The 12383-nt window shown below is 38.3% G+C and overlaps 1 protein-coding gene across 1 annotated transcript; it reads right to left on the reverse strand.

Annotated features, from left to right (window-relative positions):
• Positions 1 to 338: 338 nt before the first annotated feature.
• chga (chromogranin A) lies at positions 339 to 10398 on the reverse strand. The gene is made up of 8 exons (XM_044170165.1): positions 10141 to 10398; positions 9812 to 9861; positions 8876 to 8969; positions 7097 to 7165; positions 6885 to 6971; positions 4864 to 5190; positions 3620 to 4047; positions 339 to 1119 (listed from the first exon to the last, which is right to left on the reverse strand). Exons 1-8 carry the CDS (start codon positions 10184 to 10186, stop codon positions 1036 to 1038), a joined length of 1185 nt encoding a protein of 394 aa, XP_044026100.1. The 5' UTR covers positions 10187 to 10398; the 3' UTR covers positions 339 to 1035.
• Between the last annotated feature and the right edge of the window lie 1985 nt (positions 10399 to 12383).

The raw sequence follows: 12383 nt of genomic DNA on the forward strand, positions 1-12383 counted from the left end.
CACAAACATAACCAAGTACAGACTGCATCTACAGTGTGAATAGTTTCTCTTTACAGTGAGAAACTAGGTTCACTACGGACTGTGTGAGAAAAAATACCATATATGAATATATTATATGGTATTGAATGAATCCTCACTGTGGTAATTCCCTTGTCTTTACCAGTTTCACTTATATTTAATTAGGTGCTGATGAAAGTGATGCAAAATTCATCAACTGTACCAGTTAAACAATCCATTGAGATACTTACACAGTTTGTTAGTTTGCAGAATGTATTGAATTAAATCTCTTATGCAAATATTTATTTGATTTAAGAGGCATTAAAAGGACTTACCAGAACTGTGATTTCAATTCAATTTATTGGTTTTCTTACATAAATTAAGTACAGTTTAAGATTACAATCCAGCCATTAATCTGCTAAAAATGTTCACTTATTGCCTTGGCTTGATTTGAGTCAACTGTAATAGGTAAGCATATTTGTATTCTTCTTCTGCTTCCTCATAAGTAAGTAAGCATCCAAGAAAGAGCTTTGTACATGTATACATGCCGTTTTGTACAACTTCACCTTGTTAGTGTGTGTGTATACCTGGATCTGCCTCAACCTAACATAATCCTCACATAAATCAATGTGCAGCGTTGAAATCATTTGAAAAGCAGGAGAGTTACATTTGCAGAAAGAGAGAGATGATTGTCAGAGAAAATAAAGGAAAACAAGCTGTCAACCTTCGCAGACAAAGATTTTTCCTTTAGCAGCCTTGCTGTGTGTTCATATGCATGTGTTTGAATGCACAGAATTAGTATATTTTTATGCATGTCTAGCTGCAATGTGCATCTACTGTATGCTAATCTATGTGAGGGACAGAATGTCACAAGGGAGGCTGCAGCAGTGTGGTGCAAAGGGGACATCCTTAGCAAAAGATAAAATCTTGTCACATATTCACACAGTCTGTGTTTGGAAACCAGGCAGCTGGTAAAGTGGAGGAGGACGAGGAGACAGCGGAGGTTGCGGTGTCAACTTTATTTTTTACCAATTTCTCTCAGCCTCGCTGCAGCTCATGGAGCTTCTGGGCAACGTTTTCAAGCTCTGACTCGATGGCTGCCAGGCTTTCAATTTCTGGCTCCTGCAGATATAATGAGAGGACAGCAAGTAGGAAAAAGATACTTAGAGTGCAAACAATCATATATATATATATGCAAACCTTTCAGCTCTAAAAAATATCTGGACACAATCAGTGTCCATGCATTGCTGTGTTTTGGCTGTTAGCAAGGACACATTATGAAGTGAATTAAGGCTATCACAGTCTGAAGAGCTTCCTTTGAACATTCTGCCAAGCAGTTACAGTAAAACACAGAAACTGAAGATTTTTTGGCCTTGAGCTGGCCAACCAGACAACACAGCAAGTAAAAGTTAGCCTTGTTGTGTAGAAAATAACATAATGCATAAAGTCATTATTTAAAGGAATAGTTTATCATCTTGGGAAATACATTAATTCACTTTCTTGTCATGAGTTTGATGAAAAGATCAAAACCACTTCTTACCTGTATGCTAAAGAGATTTTTAGCTTAGTGTAAAGACTGGAAACAGGGGGAAACAGCTAGCCTGACTCTGACCAAAATCCCCCTACCAGCACCGCTAAAGCTCACTAATTAACATGGCATATCTAGTTTGTTTAATCTGTACAAAAACTGAATTGTAAGAACTACAAATTGCAGTTTTGCGTGGGGCTTATGTGCCAGACTATTTCTTGCCCGTACGCAGTAACAAACAAGATATAACATGTTAATTAGTGAGCTTTAAAAGTGATAGATTTTGTTACCCTTGGACAGAGCCAGGCTAGCTGCTTTCCCCTGTTCCCAGTCTTTATGCTAAGCTAGGCTAACCAGCTGCTGGGTGTAGGCTTATATTTATCATACAGACATGAGAGTGGTATCGATCTTCGCAAGAAAGCAAATAAACTTTTTTCCCAACATGTAAGACTGTGTTTTTCACTTTTTAGGAGATAAAGGTGATGTTGAGTCCCCAGATCAAGTTACCCTCAGCCACTTCATCCCGGTTTCCATTACCAAAATTTTTTATATAGTAGCTCACATGAAAGTGTCCTTTTGTCCATTGGATGTAATGCCAACAAAGCAAATTAATGCAACTGAAACGATTGGGCCCTGGTTGCTATCAATTTTTAACAACTCTCTATCCTTGGCTGGTACCATGGCTAGAGAGTTAAAATGCTTGCTGCTGTGGAATATAACAATATCTTTGAAACCTTCCAATCTGGATTTCATCAGCATCACAGCACAGAGACTGCCTTTCTAAAAGTCACTTATGACCTTTTAATGACCAATGATGCTGGCATGTGTTCCATTCTCGTACTGCTCGATTTGAGTGCTGCTTTCGAGACGATTGATCATAGTATTTTATTGGACGGATTGAGGCAATAGGTGGGCATATCGGGCACTGCACTGAGTTGGATCAAATCTTACCTTTTAGACAGAAAATTCTGTGTGTCCATTAACAACCGTAGGTCATCATTTGCAACTGTTAAGTATGGGGTACTTCAAGGGTAAATTTTGGAACCAATTTTATTCTGTCTTTATATGCTCCCCCTAGGTAACATAGTTCATATACATGGTATTTCATTTCGCTGTTATGCTGACGATACACAGTTGTACATTAAGCCAACTGACCTAAGTATGCTGAGTTCTTTACAGGAGTGCCTAGTAGATGTAAGAAACTGGGTGTCCAATAACTTTCTTCAACTGAACTCAGCCAAAACAGAAATTATTGTCACTGGCTCCAGTAACACAAACAGTCAAATACTGCCATCTACTGGGTACCTGTCTGAGGACATAAAGTCTGCTGCTAGAAATCTTGGTGTCTTGTTTGACTGTAATTTAAGCTTTGAGCAGCACTTGTACAAACTTGCTTTTATCAACTAAGGAACATTGTCAGAATTCGTACTATGTTAAGACACAGAAGCTATTTTACATGCTTTTAATTCATGACGCCTGGATTACTGTAACAGCCTTTTTACATGCCTAAATAGAAAAACTAGTACTAACTGTACACTGCCTACAGACAGTACAGAACTCAGCTGCCAGGTTTTTAACCAGAGTAAACAGGTTTGGTCACACACACCCGGTTTAAGCCTCTTTACACTGGCTTCCGGTACGTTTTAGAACTGATTTTAAGGTGCTTTTAATTACTTACAAGCCACTTAATGGTCTGACTCCTCAGTATATCTCAGATATTTTATCCCTGTACGACCCTGCTCGCACCTTGAGATCCTCTGACAGGGGCCTTTTATGTATTCCAGACTCTGAAGATTAAGGGGGACAGAGCTTTTGAAATAAAAGCCCAAGACTCTGGAACTCCCTGCCCGAGGAAATACGTCAGGCTGCTTAAAATGTACTTTTATTGTACCGCTTTCCCTGATTTTATCTGATTCTAGTTTTTATTATTCATTACTGTTCGTTTAATATTTTTATTCCATTACTGCTGTCTTTTATTTGTTAAATTTATGTTTTATGTGTTTTTTGCTTGCTATGTGAGGCAACTTTGTTTTGAAGTGCTATATAAATAAAGATATTATTATTATTATTATTATAAAGGGATGGACAGCACACCTCTGACTTCCGGCTGGCGCTCCCCTCTTCCTCCGACCCTCTCCTCTCCTCGGGTACCCTTCTAGCAATCATCTGCAGCTCCTTCTCCTCTGGACTCCTCTGCGTGTCTCTTTTCTTCTTCTCCTCCTTTTCCTCTGTAAACTCTTTTGAATGATGTGGCACTTCCTGCTGGCTGTTGAGCTGCTGCCCCTCCTTTCCGACTGCTTTCTTCTTCAATGGCAACGCTTTGCCCCTCTTGGTCCATCGCTTTAGGCTCTGCTTATTTCCTCTCTTCATCTCCCCTTCTTCCTCCTGTTCCTCCTGTTCCTCCTCTCGTTTATGTGAGAAAAGTGCAGATCTCTTGTTTTTCTCCTCTTCATCTTCTTCATCAGACTTCTTCTCTTTTGATTTGTTTCTGGGTACATCTCTCTTTTCACCAGATCCAGCACCTGGGAACATAAATAAAGAATGAGGCCTATTTTTTTTTCTACTGAAAGACCTCTACCAGACCACCGACAGAATACATCAGCAAGATTCCACTTCTTATAATGAAATATTTCGTGCCAGCTGGCAGCTTTGCCCCCAGTACTGCTAGCTATGCTTTATGGGAATTAACAGTATGGCTGGAGCAATCAGATGACTTGGCTGAAGCTTGCTTTTGTAGAATAGGTATGCATATTTCATTGTACTTTGCCATTTTAGCTCAGAAAAAAATAATTTCTCTGATAATCTGTTGAAAGGTTTGGAGAGAGAAAAAGCTAAATCTTGAGTTGCAGTCTTGATCAAAAGGTAGAGATTATGGCGAATGATTCCAGCTGTAACCATGCACATCAGCTCATTTGAATTCTGGGACATGGAGACATTTAATCATTTCTTTTGGTTTGCTGTCAGTATGCCAGCCATGTTGGCCTCACTCCCCTGTGTGGTGGGGGGGGGACTGAAATTCATCATGTAGATGGAAGCACTTCCATCAATCACCCAGTCCCTTGGCAGCAGGCGGTTTCATCTACAAGGCAGTTTGTTTGTTTTTTGCACTCTCCCTATCTTAAGATTCTGCTATCTGCCTTTCGTCAACTTTATTCCATATTCTAATTTTCTTGGATGTCCTTTATTTCTTGAATCAAAATAAATATGACTTGACTGGGCCTTTTAAATATCAAACTCTAAATTGGAATATGCATTTTCCCTGTTGTCTTAGTTTCTTTCTTTTGGTGTTTTTGTAATTGTAACTAAAATTAATTGCAAACAAAAGACTATCTACTTGCCTTTCTTATCCTTGGTCATGCTTTCCTCCTCTAAATTCTCCACTGAATTTGCTCTCTTCTCTTCATACTCTTCTTCTTCTTCATCCTCCCTCTTTTCAGCCTTGCCCTCGCTCCACTCATCGACAGACTCAGAGGTGTGACTTCCTAGGCTCTCGTCATTTTCCCTCTTCACTTGCACCTCTTCAGCGATGCCATTGTCCTCTTGTGACTCTCCATCCCCCAGGCTCTCATCCTTTTCTTCTCCTCCGTCCCCATTTCCTGTCTTCCTCTTCTGGGACAGGATGGATCTTTCACCGGGGCCTCCTAAAGCTTCCAACATGGATCGATCTGAAAACGGGGAGCGGTAGAAATTTAATTTACTAGAGGGCATTGATTTTCCCGTGATGTTAAAAGAAGGTGCTTACACAAAAGCACGGCAGTTTATTACCGGGGTCATTTTGTGTCGTAACTGTCAAATTTCTGTGTTTTTGCTTAATGGACTGGGTCAGTATGTCAGATTTTATGTGACAATAATAAAATTGTGCATCACGTGATGGTTAAATGTGTCTGTCTTTGTAATTTTCTCAACAAAAGCTCATAAGAACATGCCATGATCCATATTTTTCTGCTTTTGCAGAAAAAAATCAACAGAAAGGTGGTACTAATATTAGAACTGAAAAAAATTATATTTCCAGCTTCTCAAATGTATATGTTTGCTATTTTTCTCTGTTTTGTATCATTGTAAATTAAATATCTTTGGGTTTTGGACTGTTAGTCGGACAAAGCAAGTGATTTGAAGACCTCAGCTTTGGCTCTGGGAAATTGTAATGGCCCTTTTTCACTATTTTCTGACATTTTTAGACCAAACAATTAATGGATTAATCAAGAAAGTAATCAACAGGTTAATCAATAATGGAAATAACTGTTATTTGCACCCTAACTAGGTAAAGCTATCTGACATTATGTAAATTAGTGGCAATAATCAGACTCTGAATGGCCTTCATTAGCATGACAGGTAAAAGTGCTACTGGTCTTAAGAATATAATATAATTTATACATAATAATAAGTTATACATTTATTATAATGTAATATAATAAGATTTCATGTACTGTTATTAAACACACAGATTCAGTCCATTTAAATCATTACATAATTTTAAAATAATAATAATATGTGTTCATCTTTTAAACTTTTGGCTCAGATGTTTATGACACTGATATATGCCACTTTTTATCAGTACTTCTATTTCAGTACTTCTAATAGAACTGAGACAGAATTTAAGGTAATTATTCCTGATACATCCTTGATTAGACACATATAGTAGGTCAGTATGGGTGAAAGTGTATTTAAATATACATTTTAAATATGCATTACCATTTGCTTAAAATATAATCATGTATTCATTATTTACATACTGAAATGTGATGTAGAGCTAAATAACACACAAACATTCAGCCCACTTAAATCACTACATTATTTGCACTGCACTGCTTTTACCTCTGATGTTTGAGACACATGTATAAAGTTTGCTGCAATGTCAAATGTATACCTTAACTCTTTTAATACCATTTTATCGGTTTTGCTGTTCTCATAGAGCTCAGAAGCCCTTCAGGCTGGCTGCCAGACAGCATATAGTTGGTCAGGGTTGGTAAAAACGCCTTATTTAATAGAATTTTTTGTCATTACTGTACTCGTTCTTGCTTTGCTACTCGTCTATGTGCTTTACAGGGAGTCTGGCACTGGCTTAAAAAAGACAGGTGTGCTGTCAGGTGGAAGGACCTCGTGTATGTCCTCATTCTGTTCAGAGAAAGCATCAGCAGAGTCGAAATTCACCTCAGCATATCTCCTCTGTTTGTCAGCCCTGCTTTGCTGACAACATAAAAAAGGAAATAATGGAAGTGATACATCATTTTGACAGCTGGTGCATTTTAAAATGTTGATTAGGTATTCCTCAAAATGGAGCCAACTGAAATGTTGTTGAACTGTGGATATGCCTGACTCTTTGCTCAGGACATTTTCCCATGAATCTGAAGAAACTCACCAGCAACAGCATCTGCAGTCTGAGGAGTTTGTGTCGTTGGATCGGGTGTCCCAGCATCTCTCTGCAGCTGAGCTCTCTCTTGACCACCTAAAATGAAAATGAGTAATTCAAGCTTTCTGTCTGCACCATCTTTCTTGTCTTCATATACATGTAAACAGGCGTGTTCAGACAGCACCCAAACAGACATCCGCTGTGTGTGATCTGTGACTCACCTTGGGCAGCGATCTCCTGCAGCTCCTTCAGAAAGTTATGATGGCGAAGGATAGAAACAAGCCTGTCATCTGCGTGTGACACACACACATATATACAAACACATCATCAGAATGCATGCAAATGAGTGGTTAAATACCTCAGCCAAGAAATAAAAGAACAGACAAAAGGCAGTAATGAGATCCTACAGGAGGTAAAACACAGGTATATGTCTTTCCCCTTCACTTTTGCACAGGACTCAGCAATTTGCTTCAGTGGTTCATCAGAGTTAATTGCCCTGAAATTTACTGCTTTTAAAGCAAGAGCACAATTAATCATTTGGCCCACGGAGACTCCCCCAGTGAATTACAGCAGCAGTGAGCACTGGACTTTCTGCTGACCCACAAACAGCACTGCACACTGTACGCAGCAAGCACAAAAAAGACATCTACTGTACAGAGCTGTGCTCTAATATTAGTTTGGGATCTTTCTCCATGACTTTGACTCCCCTTCCCCCCCTCTTCTCTTTCCATCCCTCTGGTGGTGTACAGTTTCCCTCTCTCACAGCGCCCGCTCAGAAACAAGCGCTCTCTGAGTAATGCTCTGATTGATTTTTTTACAACAAGGACAGCATCAAGGTAACACACTGGCTATATAACTAAATAGTTAGTGACCCCACTGTATATATCACCCAGCAGCCATTGCATCAATCCATTAACCTTATGATGTCGATAAAAAAGGAGAGCACGTACTGGCTCTCTTAGAAAGGTAGTGTTGTTCCAGTGAGGACTGATTTGTTTCAGTCCTGGTTTCTAGTTTCTAGGAGCATGATGATGATGATGGTGATGATAATGATTAATATAGTCAAAGTAAAGCTAAGGTTGCAGAATTTTTAAAATAATTGCACATTTAGAATTCATGTTACATAAAAAAGTATTGCTGTGTTGCTCTACAGCTATCACTGTGTTTCAGCAGCTTATTTAAGATATAAGGACATTAAGGAAAATAAATAAATAAAGAGGATGACATCATCTTTTAGTCAAGAAGAATGCATTTAACATAATTTGGACTGTAAGAACTCGGGGTGGTGGAGCTGGGTAATACAGTATATCCACATGTTATTAATGTTGTGATACGAGACAAGATAATTAATTAAATGTTTTCCTTTCTTGGTCTCACAGTGATACAATTTTGCATTTATTAACAGTTTGAGGTGAATCACATGAACAAAAATGGCCCAAAACACTCAACAAATCTGCAAAAGAAAAGAAATGAAAACTTTTTATTTCATCATTTCATAATTTTATGCTGCAAAATACTTTAATGTATTCCAAGTTATTGTGTAACTTCTTAGTCACAAGCAGCATCTACAACAATCAAGCCGATCCCACCACTGCCTTATTCTAAAATTAAATATGTTAAGTTGTGATCATTTCATTAAATTCGCTAATATTAAACACTAAATAAACAGGCTTGTAAGGTGCTCAGTGACGTAGTGGTATCCATGGTTTGTGTTTTGTGCTGTTTTGTATGTCTTTTTTTGTGTATTTGTATAAAAGTGACGGGTATTATAAACCAAATTAGGCTATAAATGCTGTGGTATGTGTCATTGGTCCATGCTATATACTTATCCCTATAAAAATAAACATTAAATAAACAAATAAAATAAATATATGAGAGCATTAACAGTCATACCCAAAATGATGTTAACATTATCGAGAATTTGAGGTATTTGGTCAAAAATACTGTGAGATTCAATTTTATCAAAATCGCCCAGCTGTCGTCCTTTGGGTGGGGCTTACCTGTCTTCAGTGTGACCAAACACTCTTGACTGACAGGCATGGGGTGGGGCCTTGATAGCACATCTGCCAACGCCTCCACAATGCATTTCATCACCTGCAGACACAGACAGTGCACAAAATGACCCAAAAACCTTTGCTGTTACATTCTGCTATTTACCTGGATAGTGCCTGTATAATCAGAACATCAAAGAATTTGTCTGAATTGTCAGCTTCGGTGAGTCAGTGTTATACAGTAAACTAGGATGCTACAGTCAGAATGAAGTAAGGATGTTCTGGTAAAAGAAAAAAAAAACTGTTCTTCACTCGACTGCTTCTCTTTGAATGCAGCTCTTGTGCTAACTCGCCCACTGATTCAAAGGTGAGAAACCCTTAGATGAGAGATCATTTCCACTCCCATTGTGCTTTCAATGTCAAGCCAGTCCCACATGCCTGATGATTTTGGACTAATTTTTTTTCTTCTGCCTGCTAGATCTTTGAATGTTACCCAGTCCCATTTCACAACTCTCATTCCGCTTTCACACATTATCCACATCTCCCCTTTATATTCTCATCTCTCCAAACCCTATTCTAGAAATTACCCCTCTCTCTCTATCAAGATATGAAATGGATCAAGAAATACCAAATCATGGAGGTCAAGGTCCATTGCTCTCAGAATTGAATTGAACAAGGTCATACTGAGATTGCCCCCAGTGGGGAAGGTACATAAGTGAGTTAATGTGCTTGGATTAAGTATCTCTGATCACTGGACTAAGACTCGACTCACTGTAATGAAGATTTATTTGGTATATTTTGTCAGTGTATATCATTTATTGAATTTAAATTTTCAAATACATACAATAATAGGTTACTGTATACTACTGCTATTTCTACAACTACAATAATACTAATATTAATACAAATAATTGTGCAAATGCTGCTAATAATAACAGTCTTTACCTGTACATCCTCATTCTCCAGCTGACTTGGAGTCAGTGGCAATGACAGAACTGCAAGAAAAGAAAAACATGAATCATCCCATCATTTCTCTAATCCCTAAAGCTCTAATGTTATTATCACTGTTACTAAAACACACCGACTGCTTCAGTAACAGGGGACTAAATGTGCCAAAGGTGCAGGTGAATTCACTCCATCTTACGCCGCAATTAACGATGTGTTAGCCGCTGTCCTTGGTGCTGAACCCAGCCAGTCACATCTCCTAATGCAGGTTTCTCTCAACAAACCGACTATAATCATCATATCAATTAAGTTCAATAAGGTGTACGCACCGCAGTTGGACAGTATTGTCAGAATGAACAGTCCTCTCTCGATCATTGTTGGAGACGAGGCGCATTAAGCTCTCCAGGAATAGAAAAATAGCGAAGCTTATATCAGAAGGTTTGATTTCACCTCTTTGAAGACAGTCGGTGGATTACGGACGCATTCTGAACTAAACTTAGTCGCCTTTCGGTATTTCTGGAGAGCTAAATCTCCTGCAGCATCCGTCCTCTCCGGTCTCCGGTCTCTCCACCAACACCTCGCCTCAACAGCACCCGCTTTTATAAGACACGGTGGAGAAAGGAAGTGACATCATCCATTGGACAAGTTATTACTGTTGTACCTGATCATACCTCGTTGGTTTTCAGGGCGTGTACAGGTCAGTGTACTACTAGAGTAGGTTTAGAGATTTCAGCATTTTACTTTATTTCATTTTATTTTATATACAAGTTTTGGCCTAACGACTTCCAAAAGACTTGCAAAGGTCTAGAGTATTCTGCAGTGACCCTGCTTATAAAACTAAAACTTAAAGACACTATATTTGTATCACTGGGAAATGTAATCTGATCAAACAGGTGTGTAAAATGCACAGATCTGATGCCTTTGTCTCCATTATGTTGTGTTCCCTTAAAGGACAAAGCTGTTTCCTCATACTGTATTTGCTGATCATGTCTCTTGACTACCTGAATGTGTTGCTAGGTGACAGTTTATTGAACATGATTGCTGTAATAGCTGTTACAGTGCCTGCTTTGATCATGTGAGCAGGTGGCCTGAATAGGGCTAAGAAAAAAAAGAGACCTTTTTTCACATTTCATAACCCAAGACAATGCAGCATTTACCCTTCTTCTTGAATAAATACTTAATAAATATAATTCATACATTGGATATAGTGAGCTCCAAGATGTTCTGCCACAGACATGACCATTTTGAAAGTGGTTATAGGTGGATTTCTCCCGGACAGTCCATTGTTAGGACCATTTAAGATGTATAGATTAAACACTTAATGGATACTTAAAGAACACTATGTATTTCATACATTTACTTATACACCACCAATTTAGATGGAAGGTAATTTCAGGGCCATGCATTTGATCAGCCTCAGTCCACCAGTAGCCTACCTCTTGTCGGTCAGTCCATCATTTTGGTCCAGACTGAAATATCTCAACCACTATGAGATTGCCATGACATTTTCCTCTAGCACCAACATGAGGTTAACATTTGTGGTTATGAGTGAAATGTCTCAACAACTGTTGGATGGATTGCCATGAAATCTGCTATACACATTCTCTGTCCCCCTCAGGATAAATTGCAATCACTTTGGTGATCCCCTGACTTTTCCTGTAGCGCCACCATCAGGTTCAAATTTTATTTTGTCCAATAAAACTAATGGCATTCCCATCAGCCTCAGCTGTACTTTGTGTTTATTGCTAATTAGCAAATGCTAGCATGCTATGCTTAACTAAGATGGTGAACATGGTATAAACATTATACCTGCTTAGCATCAGCATGTTAGCATGCAGACATTAGCCATTAGCTCAAAGCACAGCCTCATAGTGCCGTTAGCATGGCTGTAGACTCAAACTGGAGGTCAGTTGCAAACATCTACATGCTGTGGCATGACACAAAGGTCTTTGTTTGTGTCACATTTACAAGATTGTGAGTTTTTTAAAATGTTATTATTATATATTTTGTTAGTTTTTTTAAATAAGTGTGTAGCATGGAAAAGAATGATGCACTGAAACCAGAAACATTAAGCAGGTGCCAGTTGACAAATCAAGGGAGAATGGAGAGACATGTTTAAGCATACATTATTGTAATGACGTGAGAAAGAAAGACTGGGTATAGATGTTGTGTCAGGAATCTGATTGTGACTTGTCAACATTACTAGAGATTGATTCTTTTGAGCATTGGCTCACACAGCAACATGTAGATGTTTGCATCTGAAATGCCTTTTTCTGTATAACTGGATTCCATCTAATTTGGTGGAAAATAAATAAATGTACATTACTGTAAGTTAACAGTCATTACCTGATGATTCTGCATTATTTTATTATTATATAAGTATGTGTTTTGGAACCTATTATAAAGTGCTACCAAATGGCCTACAGCAATTTCATGAAAGTCCTTAAGTTAAACAAAACACATAATGCACAATTCATTTTATGTTTTAAAGTATCATTACATAAAGCTCTTTCTATTTATTAGGAACAGACTCATTGTATATACAACCAGCCTATAGAACATCGTAAAATTG

The sequence above is a fragment of the Siniperca chuatsi genome, linkage group LG16 (assembly GCF_020085105.1).
Source record: "Siniperca chuatsi isolate FFG_IHB_CAS linkage group LG16, ASM2008510v1, whole genome shotgun sequence".
NCBI lineage: Eukaryota > Metazoa > Chordata > Actinopteri > Centrarchiformes > Sinipercidae > Siniperca > Siniperca chuatsi.

What these genes read in the sequence shown, in the direction of transcription:
- chga (XM_044170165.1), bottom strand. Translation starts at nt 10,186, where the DNA reads ATGATCGAGAGAGGACTGTTCATTCTGACAATACTGTCCAACTGCG. An exon ending in TGGAGAATGAGGATGTACAG is followed by an intron (nt 8,970 to 9,811) that starts GTAAAGACTGTT and finishes CTGTGTCTGCAG; the next exon opens with GTGATGAAATGCATTGTGGA. An exon ending in GCGCCAGCCGGAAGTCAGAG is followed by an intron (nt 1,120 to 3,619) that starts GTGTGCTGTCCA and finishes TTATATCTGCAG; the next exon opens with GAGCCAGAAATTGAAAGCCT.